The sequence below is a fragment of the Dasypus novemcinctus genome, chromosome 13 (assembly GCF_030445035.2).
Source record: "Dasypus novemcinctus isolate mDasNov1 chromosome 13, mDasNov1.1.hap2, whole genome shotgun sequence".
Lineage (NCBI taxonomy): Eukaryota > Metazoa > Chordata > Mammalia > Cingulata > Dasypodidae > Dasypus > Dasypus novemcinctus.
Window position 1 is genome coordinate 4,302,467 of NC_080685.1, and position 21,757 is coordinate 4,324,223.

Here is a 21,757-nt window from a genome sequence, read left to right on the forward strand (position 1 = left end):
CCTGTGGAGACATCTGGTCCTGGACTTTTCTTTGTTGGGAGATTTTTGATGATGGATTCAATCTCTTTAAAGGTGAATGGTTTGTTAAGTTCTTTTATTCTTTGTAGTGTCAGTTAAGGTTGTTTGTGCATTTCTAGGAATGTGTCCATTTCATCTAGGTTGACTAGTTTGTTGGCACGATCAGGTCCCAACCCCAGGTCTTGAGGGTGTGAACCTATTTGTAATAGGACCTTTGAAGATGTTATTAGTTATGGTGTGCCCAAACTGAAAGAGGGTGGGACTTAATAAAAAATGACTGAAGTTCTTTTAAGCAAAGGAAATTGGACACAAAGAGGAAGCCTCACGGAACAGCCAGAAGCTGGAAGTCAATATAACCCGGAAGCAAAAGGAAATGACACCACCATATGCATTGTCACATAATGGAAAAGCCAAGGAATTCCAGAAAGTGCTGGCAAGCCAGAAGATACTGCTTCTGAGAGGAAGCAAACCTTCTAGCCTCTGAATCTATGAGCTGATAAATTCCTGTTGTTAAACCAACCCATTGCACGTATTTGCTTTAGCATCCAGGAAATTAATATAAATAGTACACACAAACTATTTTCCTATAACCCTGTCCTCCCACTTTTATGTAATTGTCACAAGTGGAATGTTTATGCATTATGAATCCCTAATCACTGATTTATCTTTCAATTTTATGCATCTGCCTTTTAGGTCCTGTAGGAAGTAAAAAAGTGTAGTTACAAACCAAAAATATAATGGTACTGTTATTTATATTTACAGATGTCATTAAAAAGAAATCTTTATTTCTTCATGTGTCTTCAATCTATTGTCTACTGTCCTTTCTTTTCAACCTGGAGAACTCTTTCTAGCATCTCTTGTAAAAGGGTCAGTCTAGTGGTGAAAGACTCCCTCTACTTTTGTTTATCTGTGGAATGAATTAATCTCTCCCTCATTTTTGAAAGACGGTTTTGTCAGATATAGAACTCTTGCTTGCCAATTTTTTTCTCACACCACTTTAAATATGACGTCTGACTGTCTTCTTGCCCCCATGATTTTGGATGAGAAATTGGCACTTAATTTTATGCAGGCTGCTTTGTATGTGAGCCGTTTCTTCTCTTTTGCGGCTTTCAGATTTCTTTCTTTATCTTTGGTAATTAACAGTTTAATTATAATATGCTGCAGTATGTGTCTATTTGGGTTTATACTGTTTGGAGTTCTTTAAGCATTTGTATATTGTCTTTCATTTTCAGGCTTCCCCTGCCCCAATAACAGATAACAGATGACCACAAACCCCCATCCCTGTCCCTGATCCAACAGCATGTACTAGCACCTGTGCAATCATAAATGAAACTTGTTGTTTTTACATTAACAAAACTGGTCAGGTAGAAGAAAATCTTAAAGTCCTAAAAAAAAACACATAGAAATAGTTCAGAAAATCCTAAATAATAACTATGAAAATCAATATGGCTATCCTCATTCCTTTCTTATTTTTCTTCAACCTTAAAATCAGTCCTTTTACTGAGTATAACACCATTATTAACAGTACTGCTGCTGCTTCTTTTGGTCCTTGTCTCTTACAGCTTCTTGTTCAATTCATACGCCAAATCATACAGGAAATAACCCAGGAATAGGTAAACGGTGCCTTTCTGCTGCGTGAACAACACTATCGGCCCCTGTGGGTCCTGAAACCACAGCCCACTGTACAGGATGGGAGGGAACTTCTTTTCTCTGCCCCTTGACAGCAGAAAGTAGCCAGATAGAGCCCATGCCCCCAATCCCCTCACCCTCCTATCCTGTCCATTACCTTATACCCCAATACCCAGGTCCCCCTGTATATATATATGGAATATAAACAAAGAGAGTTAGGAATGTTAGCAGTTTGCAATAATTAACAAGCTGGAGTTCAGTTTCCCCTGATATGCATTGGGAAAAGGCAAACCCCCTCCCGTGGGTCTGAGGGCATGGCACAGCACTTTCCCACAGGTTAAACAAAGAAACCTCAGAGAGACAGGAATAAAGGGAGAGAGAGATCTTCACCATCTGCATATCAGAGGGCAATGGAGATCTTTACTACCTCTAACTGCATATCAGAGGGAAATGGAGATGGAAACCTTCACTATTTACATATCGTTTAATCCCTACACATGAAAAGAAACATCTGCTCCTGCAGCATTCCAAGAAGCCATAGACTCCCTCAACCCCCTCCCACTACCTCACTTGGACCCTCAACCCCCTCCCACTAACTATCATTTCCCCGGTTAGGAAAGTTCTGTGTACATTCAAGTCCCCCCTTCCAGGAGTGGGCTGAAGTCTCTCTTTAGAAGCTGGTCGGGGGGGATGAAGTTTGTTCTTCAGACCCCCTCTATTGGGAGAGTTTCTCAATAAATACATTTTCTGCCTATGGTCAATCAGTCTCTGTGTTCCAGTGAACACTGCTTTTCTCCAACATTCATTAAATTTGGGATTTTTTGGGCCATTTTTTCTTTGAATATTTTATCTTCCCCTTCCTTTTTAAAAATTTTTTAATTTTTCATTTCTTATCTTCCTGGGACTCCTACAATGCATATATTGGTATTTCTGATGGTGTCCTGTAAGTTCATCAGGCTCTGTTTCCTTTTCTTTATTCTTTCCTCTTTCTGTTCCTTAGACTGAATGATTTCAATTGCCTTATCTTCACATTCTCTGATTATTTCTTATGTGAGCTTCAGTCTGCTTTTGAACCCTTCTAGGGAATTTTATTCTGTTACTGTGGTCTTTAGCTCTGTTTGGTTCTTTTTTTCTTTTTTCAACTTTAGTTCTGATTGGTTATTGTTCATAATTTACATCTCTCTATTGATATTCTCTTTGTGTTCATTGAACATTTTCCTGATTACCTTCAGTTCTTTGTCCAGGTTTTCCTTCAGTTCTTTGAGCATATGTAGGACCATTTTTCCCTTAGCTCTTTCAGCATATGTGGGACACATTGTATCATATATCCCACATCTAGTCTTCCCCACTGATGGTCTCTAATGCTTCCACCTTCTCCTTTGCCTGGGCCATTGCTTCCTATTTCTTTGTATGTTTCATAACCTTTTGTTGAAACCTGGGTGTCTTTGAAATGTTAATGTGTTATTGCTCAAATGTAGATTCTGAGGCATCCGTTCTTTAATCTTGTATCCAGCTAGTGTTGTGACAGAGCTTACCTTGATTGCCTTATTATCCCCATTTTTAAAGATGAAACTGATGCAAAAAGAGATTGAAAAATGTGCTCAATGTCATTGGCTAGGAAGTAATAGAGCCAGTATTTTATTAAAAATGCAAATTTTGATGTTTCATTGTCCTTGGCCATTTATATATTTTTATGAGCAACTAATATTTTGAATGGCTGAATTGAGAGAGGGAAAAAATACACTACAATCCAATTCTTAGAAAGAAAAACCATGAGAATGTATGCAGATATTTGAGCTGGATAATCAATCGAGATTTCCCTTAGCTGAAAAAACCATGTAAATCTTTACTTTTTCTGTTCATTTTGGAAGGATGGGTGTGATAGTTAATTTAATGTAATTTAATGTGTCAGTTTGGCTAGGATGCAGTGTCTGGTTGCTTGGTTAAGCAAGCACTGGCCTGATTGTTATTGTGAAGGTATTTCACACATGGATTTAAATCATTAGTCAGTTGATTATATCCATGACTAATTACATCTACAATCAACAAAGGAGATTGCCTTTACCAACGAGAGGAATCTCCTTTTTCAATCTGTTACAGGTCTTAAAGTGAGAACTGAGGGTTTCAGCAATCAGAAAAAGAATTTCTCTCTCTATTTCAGCCAGGCATCTCCTCCTGGGGGTTCAATGTCATCTTCACTGGAGTTTCCACTTGCAGCTTATCCTGGGAATTCAACCATACCTTCAGTGAGTTTCCAACTTGTGGCCTGCCCTATGGAATTTGGACTTGCCAGTCCCCATAGCTGTATGAGCTAATTCCTAGAATAAATCTCTATATCTATATATTTATATATGTTATATATATATAATAGCCTGTTGATTTTGTTTCTCTGGAGAACCTAATTCATTGGAGATTAGAAACTCCCACTTGGGTCACATGATGTTTGGAAAGAAATTGTAGTAGCAAGTAAAATGCTTATGCCATAATATTCATTAGAAGAGCAGTATACAAAAAAATATATACAGTATGTATATATATACCCATTGTAGCAGATTGTTTGCAAAGATGACTGCAATAATTCTTTCCATTCTGCTATTCCTTCATTAAGAGGTGGAGTCTATTTCCTCATCTTGTGAATCTGGGTTGACCTTGTGACTTGCTTTGACCAATACAATATGGCCACACCTAGACAGACCCCAGGAGGCCCTCCAGCTTCTGCTCTTGCTGCGCTGGTACACTGCCCTGAGAGTACCATGTGAAGAGCCAGGTCTAGCCTGGAGGATCAGAGACCAGTGGCCTGAGACAAGCCCGCCAGCATGGGGCCTGTAAACTAACAAGCCAGTGCTAGAACCAACCACTGCACATGTACATGAGGCCAGTGTAGGTCGGCCAGTCCCAGGCGAGCCACCTGAAGACCACAGCCACATGAGTGACCCTGAAGAAACCAGCAGAATTGCCCGGCTACCCTGAGCCGAAATTGTTGACCCATAGAATTGTGAAGAGAGAAAAGGCATGTTTGAAGGTATTAGGTTTCGAGGTGGTGTGCTGTGCTACTTTAACAGGTATAATTCTATCAAAAGAAAAAAAGCCATGCAGTTAAAAAAAAAAAAAGAAGAAGAAAAAGAAAAAGTGAACAGTATGAAGAATTTTGAAGAAATGTACCTCTCTGTAGCAAAGAGGTTTTGCATATTGAAAATGAAAATTGTGACCTTAAGAGCTTATTGTATTATAATTTATATTAAAATTTTGCATAGTCCACCACAGTTTTCCAGCTAAAATAGGAAGAAAACCAGTTTTTAAAAAATGTTAATATTATACTTTTGTATTTATCAAACTCATATGAAAGAATTTAAAAATATTTACTTACCATGGTTTTAGTGCAGTATCCTAAGGCGGTTTCATAGTGAACGTCTTTTTCCTCTTTTAATATTTTTGGGCCATAGGACTCCATAATCATATACAGTCCAAGATTTTCTGGATAGACTATTTGAGACCAAAGTGACAGGTTTTCTCCCTTGTCCAAAAAGTAAAAAACACTAAAAATATTATTATAAAATGCCATGTAGGGGCATTCATCCTTTATTTTGAAAAACATACTTTGTGCTTCCAATTTTAAAGGATATTCCTCTGTTTGTATCGTGCCATTGTCATAAGAATATATTATATATATACTACCAGCTGTATTCAGGGCAATTACTGATTTTGTTGTATTATTTATCCAAGGATGTAGCTTTACTGCATGTATAACATTAATCTTGGAATAAAACATTACATTATTTTCCATTTTTATCACGATATTCCCAAAATAATCTGGAAAAGAAAAAGAAAAATTTATGTTATTCTGAGTAACCATAAATCCATGTTATCTTATTTAAGTGCCCTTTTTATTTTGGAGGTACCAGAAATTGAACCCAGCACCTTGTACATGGGAAGCAGATGCTCAGTCAATGAGCTACACCCACTCCCTGAACTACACCTGCTCCCTTTAAGTTCACCTTTAACCAAAATAATTTTTTTTAAAACCATTGAGTATTTATATATTTTGAGAAAATTATAGTGTGCAGGCACAAATTCATTACTTCATACTATGTTGGAGAACTCTTCCATTTCAGAGTAGAGCAGTTTTCTGGATATTTTTCCTCCTTATGACCACTATATAATTTTATGCACATATTCACACAGAAAAAAGAGTAGGAATTAGTATTGTATAATAATGGAGATAAGCATGTCAGGAATGGTATTATTAGGAAACACAGGGGCGAAGAACTGGGGGGTGGTATACAAGTATAAAGCCCATCTTTTCGGGTTCACTCTTAGGAGATGGTAATCGATTGACTCTGCTTCCTGGAGCATCCTGTTGTAGCAGTTGTGAGAGGTTCAATTATTTGCGTATAGAAAGGCCAGGACTCAGGAATGATTTTGAGAAGGAAAAATGGTTTATTGATGGCCGGCTGGACTTGGGAGCTTTCTGTTTCAAACCCGAGTCTTGAACAAGATTTTCAAGTTCCTTTTATACAGGGTAAGTAAGGGCTAAATCATTCTTTGTTTCAGTGCTCAATAGGTTTGAATTAGCATATCTCTTCCACATCCTAGGTAAGCTTTTAGCATGGACTTCATACATTCTAGATAAGCTTTTAGCACATTTGGTTTGCATTTTCCCTGAATATTTAAAGTTTATAGAGTGTGCATTGCTAAACTGTTTCTCTGGGACTGGAGTCGTTGCCATGGTCACCAAGGGCAGGACTGCATCCTTTTACCGTCCCACACCCACAGGTCAGGACAGACAGCTTAGGTTATCACTTAAGAGACAAAGAGCCTCCCACCCATAGCCCACATCATCCTGCCTAGGTCTAGAGCCAGGTTTTTAACCAGGGGTCCATGAACTTGAACTGAAATTCAAAACAAACATTATTCTTGTGGGGATGTGTTAATTAAGCACTAATACACAGAGTTGTGTGGACTTAGTAAGGGGTTTGTGGCTTTTCCCCTGACTGACAAAGGGGTGGGTGGAACAAAAAAGGCTAAGAATTCCTGCTGTAATGCTTTAACTCTTTTCTGGAACTCTGGGGAAGCTAGTTCTGCCAGGTTTTGCTAGTAGTACGAAGATTCTGTGGGGGAACTGAACGCTGGACATTCTACGCTGCCATTCTGGTTGACCAGAGCTCCCTTCAAACCTATTTTCCTAATTTCTTGAGATGGATGCTTAGATAATTGTTTTTTTAGTCTTTCTTCTTTTCAAACATGCAAACTAAACTGCTAAAATATAGATCATATGTTGTGGTTTAGAACTATGTGCCCAAGGAAAACATGTCCTTGAACTTAATCCATTCCTGTGGGTGTGAACCCATCTTAAATAGGGCTTTTGGATGAGGTTTCCAGTTAAGGTGTGGCCCAACTCAATCTGGGCGGGTCTTAATCCTTATACTGATCCTTTTTAAGATAGAGAGAAAGCCACAGAGGGACCCAGAAGAGAAGGGAGAGGCTAGATGCAGCTGCACTGTCCATTGTCATGTGACAGAAGAGCCAAGGACCAAGGACTGGTGGCAGCCAGCCCAAGAACACCAGTCTTCAGGAGGAAAGCACTGCCTTAATGACACATTGATAGGACTTCTCCCTAGCCTCAAAATCGTGGACCAATAAAGTACATTGTTTGAGCCAACCCATTGCATGGTATTTGCTTTAGCAATGAGAAAACCAAAACACCATGCAAAAGGTTGGCTTAACAAGAGGAATTTACTAGGCCACAGTTTCAGAGGCTAGAAGGCTTGCTTCCTCCTGGCGCTCATATCTTCTGGCTGACCAGCAACCTCTGGGGCTCCTTGGCTTTCCCATCACATGGCAATGCGCATGGTAATGTCTTCTTTTTCCTCTTCTGGGTCCACTGATTTTTGGCTTCTGGCTGCTCCCTGCGGCTTCTCTCCATCTAACTTTCACTGCTTACAAAGGACTCCAGGATTCCAGATCAAAGCCCAACCTGATTCATTTGGGCCTCACCGTATTTGAAGTAATGTCTTCAAGAGATCTTATTTTCCACGGTTCTACACCCACCAGATGTGGACCAGGACCAAGAACTTGCCCAAACTGGGGTTCACAATCAACCCACCACAGATACTGAGAGAGTTACGTTAGAATCTCCTACTACATTTGTGCATTTGTGTATTTCTAGTTCTCTCAATTTATTTTTTCATTTACAAATTTTTATTGAAGTGAATCATTTATATATGAACATACATAAACAGTAATTATATAGTAATTCTTGTGAACTTACAAAACAAACATGCATAACATCCTACATCACCCCAGCACTAATGCCTTGCATTATTGTGAAACATTTGTTAAAAATTATGAAAGAGAATTGTTAAAGTATTTCTACTAATTGTAGTCCATATTTTATACTTGGTCTACTTCCCCCAACAGACCCTATTCTTTATTTATTTTTGTTCAAAAACCATACAATTTATCTAAAGTGTATAAATAATGGCATTTAGTATAATCACAGAGTTGTGCATTCATTACTTCAATCAATATTAGATCATTTTCTTTACTCCAAAAACGGATAAAAATACCCCAAAACAAATCACTATCATAACCATATGTTAGTGCCACTAATTACAAATCCTATGATGAGATTTAACCATTTCTATTCATTCCCAGACATTTACAAACAACTTTTTTTTTTCTTTTAACCAATTCTGCACAGATTAAACCTCAGCTTTCCATTCTCTAATCACATTCTCTTCTCTGGTGACTTATAGTCTAGCTATTAACTCCCTGAGTTTACTCATTACATTTAGTTCATAATAGTGAAATCATACAATACTTGTCCTTTTGTGCCTGGCTTACTTTACTCAATATAATGTCCTCCAAATTCATCCATGTTGACATTTTCTCCCATTCAGAAGCTTATCTTTTCACTTTCTTAATAATATTCTTTTATGTACAGTAGTTTTAAATTTTGATGAAGTCCAACTCCTCTCTTTCTCTTTGATTGCTTGTGCTTTTGGGATCATATTTAAGAATCCATTGCCTAATACAAGGTTATGAATCTTTCCCCCAAATTTGTCTTACAGAGTTTTATGATTTTAGCTTTTGTATTTAGAGTATTGACCTATATTGGGTTAATTTTTATATAATATGAAGCAGGGGCCCAACTTCATTTTTAAAAAAATTAATATTATTTGTTAGAAAAGATGTAGTTTTACAGAAATATCATGCATAAGCTTTATAAAATACATATTTCCCATATACTCTATGTATTAGCCAGCCAAAGGGGTGCTGATGCAAAATACCAGAAGTCTGTTGGCTTTCATAAAGGTTATTTATTTGGAACAGGAGGTTACAGATACCAGGCCATAAAACACAGATTACTTCCTTCACCAAAGTTTATTTCCATGTGTTGGAGCAAGATGGCTGCCAAAGTCTGCCAAGGTTCAGGCTTCCTGAGTTCCTTTCTTCCCAGGGCTTGCTTCTCTTTCCTCTGTGTACTTACTTCCCAGGGCTCCAGCTTAAGACTTCAGCATCAAACCCCAACATTAAAAACCCTCCAATTCTGTCCTTTGCCATGCCTTTTATGGCCTACTGACATGGCCCAATCAAACCTTAATCATAATTTAATCACACCTAGGTACAGACCAGTTTACAAACATAACCCAATATCTATTTTTGGAATTCATAACTATATCAAATTTCTACACTCCACCCTGTGAATTCCAAAAAGACATTACAATATTCAAGAAACCCTTAAATCAATAACAATGCAAGTACAAAACTATATCACAACCAATGTAAAGAAATACAGTTTGTGCTGGGGCAAAGTCCTGTCTGCCATAGACCTCTGAAACTTACAAAACAATTTGTCTGCTTCCAATACACAAATGGACAGACAAAGGATAATCATTTTCATTACAATAAGGAAAAATTGGGAGGGAAACATGAGTCACAGGTCCTCTAAAGTTCAGTAAACCTGCAGGGCATCCTCTATTCGATTTCAAAGTCTGAGTGTCATTCTTAAGACAATGGTTTCTTCTCTTGGTGCCTTATGGGAACCCACCCTTTCCACATGTTTGCCCAATGGCCATTTTCTTGGTTCCACCCTCATCAAGCATCTGGATGTTGACCAAGCTCCAAACCTCACCCTCCAAGAATGTTGGGGTGATTGCCATACTTTACCCAATCTTTGGGCTAGAGACTTAACCCCCCTCCCCCTTTTACAGTGAGGTGAGAGCAACATCCTCCCTAACTTTTGGCATACAGGTTCAACCCTCGCAGAGCAATGAGTTGACCACCTGGCCTTCCCTAATCCATTGGGGACAGGCACACCTCTCTTAGATCTATGGGGTGCTGACCTTAATCACCCTAATCGTTGAGGAATGTGCTCCACCCTCTCTGTACCCTGGGGGGGCAAAATTCTCACAGAACATTGGGCAGAACATTTGCCTGTGCAAAATCAACCTCTCTGTACACATGAATGGGGTTCCTCTCTTGGCACAAAGTGATGTCTTAATTTCAGATCTCAGTTTTCATGGTTTTCCTCTTAAAGCTGTTTCTCCTTTGATCTCTCCTTTCCATGTCCCTTTCAGTCCAAGCTGACAGTGGTTTTGTTCATACAACTCTAAAAGCTTGTTGGTTTAGCATGCAAGAAGTAGGGGCCCAAACCATCAGACAGTAAGACCTTCCACAGTAAGACCTTTCTGAGATAACTGCGTCTTCAATCCTGATATGTAAGGTTCAAGTTTAGTTAAGTCTTCAAATGGGGCACTATCACTGGGAGCTTGATTTCCAGAGGCTTGGAATTTCCAGAATCAGTTTCTGTTTTCTTTGTGGACAAGAGTTCAGGCCTTAGCATATCTCTCTCATTGAGTATTTTGCTATAAGCTGCAAGGGGAAGCCAAGTCACATTCTCTGGGTTTCCTTTGGAAAGTTCTTCAGCTAAATGCCCAGGCTTGCCATTTTCAAATTCTGCCTTCTATAAAACACCAGGAGTTAATCTTGCTAAGTTCTCTGCAACTTTAAAACACAGATTGCTTTTCCTCCAGTTTCCAATAATAGTTTCACCATTTACTTCTAAGGCATCATAGAAAGTTTCTTTAGCTTCCATATCCTTACCAACAGTCTCTGCAAAGCAATCTCAGTCTTTTCTATCAAGCATTTCACAATTTTCTCCAAAAAATACCCCTTACCCATTTATAAAACCATTCCAGCATTTTGGTAATTGCAAAAGCACTTCCCCACTTCTCAGTACCAAATTCGGTATTAGTCAGCCAAAGGGGTGCTGATGCAAAATACCAGAAATTGGTTGGTTTTTATAAGGGGTACTTATTTGGGGTAGAAGTGTAAGTTACTTCCCTCACCAAAGTATTTTGCAATGTGTTGGGCAAGATGACTGCTGACAACTGCAGTGTTCAGACTTCCTGGATTCTTCTCTTCCCGGGGCTTGCTTCTCTCTGGGCTTGGGGTTCCTCTCTTCGTGGGATTTGCATTTCTCCTGGCTCAGGGTTCTTCTCTTCCCAGGGCTTGCTTCTCTCTGGGCTTAACTTCTGTGCTCACTCCACAAGGCCAACTGTAGACTATCAGGCAAATGGCTCTGTCTCTTTTCCTGGGGCTTCTGCCATGTGTAAGGAGCCATCTCTATTCCTCTGTGTTGTCCTCCTGTGTGTTCACTTTTTGGGCTCCAGCTCAAAACTCCAGCATCAAAAACTCCAACTCTGTCCTTTGCCATGCCTTTTATCTGTGAGTTCCCACCCACCAGTTGAGTCCTCACCCTTTGGGGACTCATAGATAAAAGACATGGCCTAATCAAAGCCCTACTCATTAAATAATCACACCCAGGTACAGACCAGTTTACAAACATAATCCAGTATCTATTTTTGAAATTCATAACTGTATCAAACTGCTGCACCCTATTAATTACACCTTGTATTAGTGAGGCACATTTGGTATAACTCATGAAAGAACTTTTTATAATTGTACTATTAACTATAGTCCATCATTTACAATAGGGTTCAATGTGTTATATAGTCCTATGTTTCTTCCTTTAATTTTTATTCTGGTACATATATATGACCTAAAAGTTCCTCTTTTAACCACATTAACATATATAAGTCATTCCTGTTAATTACATTTACAATTTTGTGCCATTTTCACCATCATTTATTACAATCAACCAAAATAGAAATTTTGTAGAATTTAAGCATTAACTCCCCATTCCTTACCCCTGACTGAGCCCCTAGTAACATATATTCAAGATTCTGATCCTATGAATTTGCTTAAAATACGAGTCCTCCAACTTTCTTTTTTAAGATGTTTTTGGCAATTTGGGTCCCTTTACCCTTCCATATAAATTTAATGATTGGGTTTTCCATCTGTAAAAAGTAGGCTGTTGTAATTTTTATTGGGATTGTATTGAATCTGTAAATCATTTGGGGGTAGAATTGATATCTTGTCAATATTTAGTCTTCCAGTCCATGTACATGGAATATCCTTCCTTTAATTTAGATCTTTGATTCCTTTTAGCAAAGTTTTGTAGTCCTCCATGTATGACTTCTTTACATGGTTAAATTTATTCCTAGATATTTGATTCCATTAGTTGCTGTTATAAATGAAAATTTTTTCTTGATTTCCTGCTCAGATTGTTCATTACTAGTGTATGGAAACCCTACTTATTTTTGCATGTTGATCTTGTTCCTTGCCACTTTGCAGATTTTTCAGGACTTTCTATATATAGGATAATGTCATCTGTAAATAGTGAAAGTTTTACCTCTTTGTTTCAAATTTGGATGACTTTTATTTCTTTTTCTTGCCTAATTTCTCTGGCTAGAACTTCCAGTACAATGTTGACTAACAGTGGATACACTGGATATCCTTGTCTTATTCTAGATCTTACAGGGAAAGCTTGCAGATTTTCACATTAGGTAGGATGTCCTGGCTTGTACTGCAAGGACAGTTGCTGGACATTTTGTGTCCTCCCATGGCCCACTGGATGGACTGGGAGAGTGTGGACTGTAGTGTGGACTCTTGACCATGTGGTGTGATGGTGCTCAGAGACATGTTCACTGAGTGCAATGAATGTCCCATGATGATGTGGGAAGTTGTTGTGGGAGGAGTGGGGTGAGGGGGTGGGGGATGTATGGGGGACCTCATATTTTTTTAATGTAACATTAAAAAAAAATAAAGACAAAAAAGTGGGTTATTCATATATGTCTTTTATTATGTTGAAGTTTTCTTCGATCCCTAGTTTTATCAGTGTTTTTATGTGGGAGGGGTACTGGATTTTGTCAGATGCCCTTTCAGCATCAATAAGATGATCATGTGGTTTTTCCCTTTGTTATGCCAATGTGGTCTATGACATTGATTTTCTTATGTTGATCCAACCCTGCATACTTGGGATAAAACCCATTTGATCATGCTGTGTAATTCTTTTAATGTGCTGTTGGGTTCTATTTGCTAATATTTTGTTGAGGATTTTTGCATCTACATTCATAAGAAAAATTGGTCTGTAATTTTCTTTTCTTGTAGTATCTTTACCTGGCTTTGGTACTAGTGTGATGTTGGCCTCATAGATTATGTTGGGTAGTGTTCCCTCCTCTTGTACTTTTTGGAAGAGCTTGAGCAAGATTGGTGTTAATTCTTCTTGAAAGGTTTGGTGGAACTCATCTCTGAAGTCATCAGGTCCTGGGCTTTTGTTATGAGGTTTTTGATGACTGATTCAGTCTCTTAACTTGTAATTGGTCTGTTGAGGTGTTTTATTTTCTCTAGAGTCAATGTAGGTTGTTTATTTCTAGGAATTTGTCTATTTCATCTAGACTGTCTAATTCGTTGCCATACAATTGTTCATAGTATCCTCTTATGATCCATTTTATTTCCATGTGGTCAGTAGTAATTTCCTCCTCTCATCTTTGATTTTATTTATTTGCATCTTCTCTCTTTTTTCTTTATAAGTCTAGCTAAAGGTTTGTCAATTTCATAGATCTTCTCAAAGAACCAACTTTTGGTTTTGTTAATGCTCTCTATTGTTTTTTCTATATAGCATTTATTTCTGCTCTAATATATGGTATTTCTTTCTGTTTTCTTTGGATTTAGTTTGCTGTTCTTTTGCTAGTTCCACCAGGTGTGAAGTTATGTCTTTGATTTTAGCCTTTTCTTTTGTATCCTTTAAGGCTATAATTTCCCTCTCAGCACTGCCTTCACTGCGTCTCATAAGTTTTGATATGTTGTCTTCTTGTTTACTTTCATGTCAAGATATTTGCTGGTCTCCCTTGTGATTTTTTCTTTGACTCATTGATTGTTAAGGAGTCTGTTTTAGTTTCCTAGGCTGCTCAAAGTAAATACCATGGGAAGCTGACTTGGCCCAGTGGTTAGGGCGTTCGTCTACCACATGGGAGGTCCGCAGTTCAAACCCTGGGCCTCCTTGACCCGTGTGGAGCTGGCCCATGCGCAGTGCTGATGCACGCAAGGAATGCTGTGCCATGCAGGGGTGTCCCCTGCGTAGGGGAGCCCCATGCATAAGGGGTGCGCCCCATAAGGAGAGCCGCCCAGCATGAAAGAAAGTGCAGCCTGCCTAAGAGTGGCACCACCCACATGGAGAGCTGACACAACAAGATGACGCAACAAAAAGAAACACAGATTCCCGTGCCGCTGACAACAACAGAAATGGGCAAAGAAGAAGATGCAGCAAATAGACACAGAGAACAGACAAATGGGGGGGGCAGGGAGGGGGAGAGAAATAAATAAATAAATCTTTAAAAAAAAAAAAAGTAAATACCATGAATTGGTTTGGCTTGAATGATGGGAATTTATAGTTTACAGTTTGAGTCTGTGAAAAGGTCCAGATCAAGGCATCATCAGGTGACACTTTCACTCCAAAAGACCAGTTGCTGTGAACTTTGGCTCTTCTGTTATAGGGGAAGGCACATGGTGATGACTGCTGGTCTCTACTCTTCAGGGTTTCATTAATTTCTGCTTCTTGCTTCCATGGCTCTTTTTCTTTCTCTCTCTCTGTCTGTATTCATTCCATTTATAAAGGACTCTAGTAATAGGATTAAGTCTCATCCTGAATGAGGTTGGTCACAATTTAACTGAAGTAGCCTCATCAAAAGATCCTACTTACAATGGGTTCACACCCACAGAATGGATTAATTTTAAGACCATGTCAATGTGGGGGCACATAGAGCTCCAAACCAACATAGGGTATGTTATTTTACTTCCATATATTTGTTGATTTCCAGTTCTATGCCTGTAATTGACTTTCAGGTTCATTCTATTGTGGTCAGAGAAGATGTGTTGTAAAATTCCAATCTTTAAATTTATTGAGACTTGTCTTATGATTTAGCATGTGGTCTATCCTGGAGACTGATCCATGTGCACTTGAGAAGAATGTATATTCTGCTGTTTTTTGGGTGCTATGATCTGTATATGTCTGTTGGGTATAATTAATTTATCATATTATTCAAGTTCTCTGTTTCCTTATTGATCTTTTGTCTAGATGTTCAATATGTTGATGAGAGTCTTGTATTGAAATCGACAACAATTATTGTAGAGGTTTCTATTTCTCCCTTCGGTTTTGCCAGTGTTAGCTTCATGCATTTTAGGGCTCCATAGTTGGGGGTGTAAATATTTATGATTGTTACTTCTTCTTGGTGGACCTTTACCTTTTGGAACACCTTCTTGACTTAAAGTCTATTTTGCCCAATATTATTATAGCTACCCCAGTTCTTTGCTGGTTATCACTCACATGGATTATCTTTTTGCAGCTTTTCACTTTCAATCTATTTTTGTCTTTGGGTCTAAGTTGAGTCTCTTGTAAACAACATATAGTTAGATCATGCTTTTTAATCCATTCTGCCAATCTGTTTTTTTGATTGGGGAATTTGATCCATTAACATTCAGTGTTGTTACTATAAAGGCAGTACTTAACTTCAGACATCTGTCCTTTGTTTTGTTTATATTCCATACTTCTTGTCTCTCTTTTCCTTTGTTGTGGTCTCTTTTTTTATATAGTTGATCCTTTGTGATATATCTATCTAATCCCTTTTTCATTTCTGTTTCTGTATATTTTTAAAATTTTTCTTTGTGTTTACACAACCTACATCTAGCACTTACTTATTTGAAAGACACCAACTTAGCTTCCACAGCACACACGTTCTCTGCTTCCATATGCCTCCATTTCCCCTCTTTAAATTGTTTTTGTCCCACATCAGCTCTTTATATTTTGTATGTCCATTACCAGAAATCATGACTTTTTCCTGTTCAATTGTATTATGACTCTTATAGGAATTAAAGAGTAGAGTTATATATTGAAGGTTTAGTATTACCAGGTTTTGCATTTACCCTTTAGGTACTTTTACTGAATATCTTCACTTCTTCACATTATTCCAAGCCATTCTCTCCTGTCTTTTCCTTTCAATCTGAAGAACTCTCTTTAGTAATTCTTAAGAGCAGGTCTTTGGTGATGAAATTTCTCAGTTTCTATTAATCTGTAATTATTTTATATTCTTCCTCATTTAGAAGGACAGTTTTGCCAGATATGGAATTTTTGGCAGGCAGTTTTTCTCTTTCAGTACCTTAACTATATCATACCCCTGCCTACTTGCCACCATGGTTTCTGATGAGAACTTCACACTTAGTCTTATTGTGGATCCCTTGCATGTGATGAATTGCTTTTCTTTTTCTGCTTTCAGAATTCTCTATCTTTGACATTTGACATTCTGATTAGTATGTGTCTCAGAATAGGTGTATTAGGGTTTTTTCTGTTTGGAGTATGATCCACTTCTTTGATATGTTTGTTTATGTCTTTTGTAAGAGTTGGGAAATTTTAGGCCATTATTTCCTCAAATATTCTTTGTGTCCCTTTTCCCTTCTCTTCACCTTCTGGGACACCCATGATGAGCATGTTTATAAACATCATGCTGTCACTCATGTTCCTGAGACACTTCTCAGTTTTTTTCTATTCTTTTCTCTGTCTGTTCTTCTGACTATGATTTTGATTGACCTTTCTTCTAGCTTACTGATTCTTTCTTCTGCCTGTTAAAATCTGTTGTTCTATGCCTCTATTGTATTTTTTCCTATTGTAGTTTTAATCTCTATTGTTCTTTTCATCCCTGTTTGTTTCTTTCAAATTTTTCTAATTCTTTTCTTTGCTTTCTCATAGCCATCCTAATATCCTTTAGCTCTAGATCCACTATTTATTTATTTCTATCCATATTTTTCTTCATCTCCTTGAATTGATTGAGGAGATTTGTTTGAACATCTTTGATTAGTTGTTTCAAGTTCTGTGTCTACGCTGAAGTTTTAATTTGTTTCCTTGACTGAACCATTGTTTCAGTTTCCTAAAGGCTGCTGGGAGCAGTACACCAGAAGTGTGTTGGCTTTTTAAAAAAATTTATTTCTCTTCCTTCCGCCACCCCCCCAAGTTGTCTGCTCTCTGTATGTTCTTCTGTGACCACTTCTATCCTTATCAGGGGCACCAGGAATCTGTGTTTATTTTTGTTGCGTCATCTTGTTGTGTCAGCTCTCCGTGTGTGCGGTGCCATTCTTGGGCAGGCTGCACTTTCTTTTGCACTGGGTGGCTCTTCTTATGGGGCACACTCCTTGCGCGTGGGGCTCCCCTACATGGGGTGGGGGACACCCTGGCGTGGCTCGGCACTTCTTGCATGCATCAGCACTGTGCATGGGCCAGCTCCACACAGGTCAAGAAGGCCTGGGGTTTGAACTGTGGACCTCCCATGTGGTAGGTGGACACCCTATCCATTGGGCCAAGTCCACTCCCCTGTTTAGGCTTTTAAAATGGCATCTTTAGGTTAAAAGCTCACAGTACTGAGACAAAGTGTCCAAATCAAGGCATCATCAGGAGACCAGCCACTGGTGATCCTGGAGTTTTCTCTCACATGATAAGACATGTGGAGGCATCTGCTTCCCTTCTAGATCTCCTTCCTTCAGCTTCTGCCCACTCCATCTGTAGCTTCCTTTCTCCCAGGTTCCTCACTGAGCAACTGGATTCTCTGCCTCTTCAGTTTTTACTCTGTGTGTCTCTGTATGTTTTTCTCACTTATAAATGACTCCAGAAACAGGACCAACATCCACCCTGGGTCACGCCTCACTGAAATAATCCAATCAAAGAGTCCCACACAGGGATCGATTTTGTCTAAGGACATGATTTCCTGGGATCTACCCAGCTTCAAACTGTCTCAGCCATATATTCCTCTTTCTTAGTATGGCTTGTAATTTTTTTTGCTGTTGGCTATGCATCTGATTATTTAGATGTGCTAATACTAAAGGTCAGTCTCTCCCTCTGCCTTAGGGTTTTATTGTTTATTGATTTTGTGTTATGGCTTTTTTGAAACTTGGTTCACCTTATACTGGAACTTTAGAGTAGCCTGTGTTTAAAAGTTCAGATTTTCTCAGCTCTTTTGTACATGATTCTTGCCCTGGATAGTCCATACAATTTTTAAGATTGCCCTTTTTATGTGTAATTGTTTTGCCTTCAGGGGATAGTTTCCTTTCTACTGCTCTTTATCTGGGAATCTTGATGTGTTCTGTTTGTTTTTGTGCAGAATTTTCTCTCCAGCTCTGTATTAGTCATCCAAAGGCATGCTGATGCAAAATTCCAGAAATCGGTTGATTTTTATAAAGGGTATTTATTCGGGGTAGATGTTTACAGTTACCAGGCCATAAAGCCAAAGTTACTTCCCTCACCAAAGTCTATTGCCATGTGTTGGAGCAAGATAGCTGCCAACATCTGCCAGGGTTCAGGCTTCCTGGGTTCCTCTCTTCCTGGGGCTCATTTCTCTCTGGGCTCAGTGATTCTGTTCTCTCCTCAAGGTCAGCTATAGACTATGAGGCTTTCTAGGGTTTGCCTCTCTCCACAAGGCCAGTGTAGACTATCAGGTGACCAGCTCTGTCTCTCTCTCTGGGGCTTGATTCTCTCCAGGCTCAGCTGCTCTGCTCCTCTGTATGCTTACTTCCTGGGTTCCTGCTCAAAACTCCAACTAACTCTTCTACCATGTCATTTTCTCACCCACCAAGGGGACAGGGACTCAACATCCTATTGACAAGGCCCAATCAAAGCCCTAATCATAATTTAATCAATTAAAAGTGATACCTCTGACAGACCAGTTTACAAATATAATCCAATTACTATTTTTGGAATTCATAAACAATATCAAACTGCTAAAAGCGCCTACGATTTGTTTTGTTGAAATTCTTTCCCTCACTTAATGACCCCTTTTCATCATACTTTTCAGCTCTGGAAACTGTCCAGTCTTAATAGCAGTTCAGTTACCCTCTCCCCCCCACCTTTTTTTTTCTGTGAGGCTTTTCTTCCTCTGGTTTCTTCCCCATTAGGGTATCCTACCCCAGGGAACCTGATGGGGTCAAACCAGAAAGGTCCATTTTGTGTTTAGGTGGTCTAGCAAATATTGTCTTGATAGAGTAGGTGCACTTCTTGCAATAGTTTCTCTATGGTATCTTTTTTGCTGGGGACACTTTTGTTTGGGTGATTCATCAGCCACTTGTGTTCCATCCTAGGTCTCTGTGCCTGGGTTTGCATGGAGTTGTAACTTGCTGCTGGGTGTGGCTTTATGGTCTGAACTCACAGGCAAAGGAACCCAGGTTGTGCTGCTTCTGTGCAACTCTGTGCAGGACCAGGTGGGGAGCAGCAAACTAGTGCATCTGGAATGTGAATTTCCCACCTGATTTTGGTGTCTTTTTGATTCAGCTTTTGTGGAGTTCTTCTCCAGTCTCTATTGTAATCTGGAGATCCACGCAAGTGAGATTTGTCTGTTTATTAGTTGATTCTAAAAGGACAGTTTTCCAGGGGATGTCTTAATGTTGTCTTATGTTGATGACATTACTGCCCCAACTTCATTGGGTTGTGTGTGGATAAGCAGTTTCCCCAACACCATTTGCTGAAGAGACTATCTTTCCCCATTATATGCCCTTGGCACCTTTGTTGAAAATCAATTGGTCCAAGATGTGTGGATCTATTTCTGGACTTTCAATTCTATTCCACTTGTCTATTTGTCTGTCCATATGGCAATACCACACTGTTTTGATTACTGTAGCTTTGTAGTACACTTTGAAATTTGGATATGTGAATTCCTCCAACTATTTTCTGTATTCCTAACCTTCCTTTTCTAATGGCTGTCTTCCATCAGCATATCGACTTGTTCAGGTCTGTATTAGTCAGAATTCTCTAGGGCAACAGAGTCAACAAGGGATATCTATTGATAGTAAGAGATTTATCAGAGTCTCTCACGCAGCCATGGGGATGCACAAGTTCAGGTTCCACAGGCAGGCTGCAACCAAGAGCTCCAATGAAAGTCCAATGAAGATGCTTGACGAGTTCTGGGAGACGCTGGCTGTCCAAAGACGAGCTGGGAAATTCTCTCTCAGTGCTGGAATCACTTTCCCTTTTAAGGGATTCAGCTGATTGGGTTAGGCGTCACTTACTGCTAATGGCAATCTCCCTGATTGATGTAATTTTATAACCAGCTATCTATGATTTACCACTGCAGTAAATTCAATGGTGACTAAAGCCCATAAATGCCCTTGTATTACAGTTAGCCCAGGGCTTGCTTGACCAAACAGCTGGGCACAACTACCTGGCTGAGTCGACACAATAGCCTAACCATCACAAGGTCTCTCCCATTTAAAAATGAATTGGAAAAAAAATACTCCTTTGAATCCACTACACATTGTAACTACTTACAGCCTTATCTCTTTCTCCACTGTATTAGTAAGAGTCATCTAGGGAAACAGAATCAACAGGAGATATCTGTAAATAGTATGAGATTTTGTAAGAGTCTCTCATGTGACCGTGGGGATGCACAAGTCCAGATTCCACAGGAAGGCTGCAACCAGGGGCTCTGATGAAAGTCCAGTGAAGGTCCTTGATGAGTTTCCAGGAGACATTGGCTGTTCAAAGTTGAGCTGTGGATTTTTCCCTGAATGCTGAAATCACTTCCCTTTTAAGGCATTCAGCTAATTTGATAAAATGTCACTCATTGCTGATGGCAATCTCCCTGGTTAATTGTAGACATAACCAGCCATCTATGCAGTAAACTCCCTGATGACTAAAGCCCATAAATGTCCTTGTATTACAATTAGCCCAGTGCTTGCTTGACCAAACAATTGGGCACAATTACCTGTCCAAGTTGACACATTAGCCTAATCATCACAGTATACCCCTTGTCAACTAGGGAACCATACACATTACCTTAAACCATACTTAGTCTCTAAGTAAAAACAAAAACAAACACACGTATATATATATATTTCCACCTAACAATGTTCAACTCTCCCATGTACAACCAGAAATTAATTCCCTACAGAATAGGGGGCAAGTCCTTGGGTAATATTCACTCTTAAACTTGACATCCTTAAATATCGTGACATGAAACCAACACAACTTGTCATATGATAAGGGAAAAGGTGGGGAGAAAACAAAGAAATTCATTTTATGTACATATATAATCATACTCATAATGAAATAAGGAAGAAAGATTCATGATTATTACGGTCCTCATTTCTGTAACTGGTTATATGGTCGAAGTTCATATTTATCGCTACTTTCTTCCACTGCCCATTCCATGTTCATGTTACCCTCAGGAAGCACTTCAGCTGGCTGTGGTTCTGGGCCTGGTGGTGTGATCCAAACTTTCATTCCTGAAGATTCTGGGCCATTGTTAGTCCTGCTTGGATTGGGTTGTTGCAGTTTTCCATTGACTTTAATTACAGGGCATGACAGTACTAGAAAATGCCCTAGAGGATCTCCTGTATTCCAGGCAAACTCTTCTTTACCCCATTATGTAGATGCAGTCCTATTTCCCCTTGATAGTCAAGATCAATCACCTCAGCCAGTACAGTAAATCCCTTTTTTTCCTGTTGATTCAGAGGAGCCCAAAATGGATTGCTGGCAGTCTTAACTTCCACTTCAATGGAATCATAGTTGTGTTCCCTGGTGGCAGCACTCCTCCTTTTGGAACTAAGACCTGTAGATCAGCAGAGCTTAAGGGTGCAAGGACAGGAAGCACAAATTTTCCTAGTGGGTCACTAGGGGTAATAGTGGTGTCACTCCCTTTTCCACCCCTTGATTCCCAGCCCCATGAATCCTGGC

The 21,757-nt window shown here is 39.2% G+C and overlaps 1 protein-coding gene across 1 annotated transcript in view; it reads right to left on the reverse strand.

The window, feature by feature from the left end:
- Nucleotides 1-21,757, reverse strand: part of CATSPERE (catsper channel auxiliary subunit epsilon) — a 270,064-nt gene that overhangs the window by 107,601 nt on the left and 140,706 nt on the right. The window contains exon 11 of the mRNA XM_058309404.1: nucleotides 5,015-5,457. Coding sequence (XP_058165387.1) covers nucleotides 5,015-5,457 — 443 coding nt within the window. The remainder of the gene's footprint in view (nucleotides 1-5,014; nucleotides 5,458-21,757) is intronic.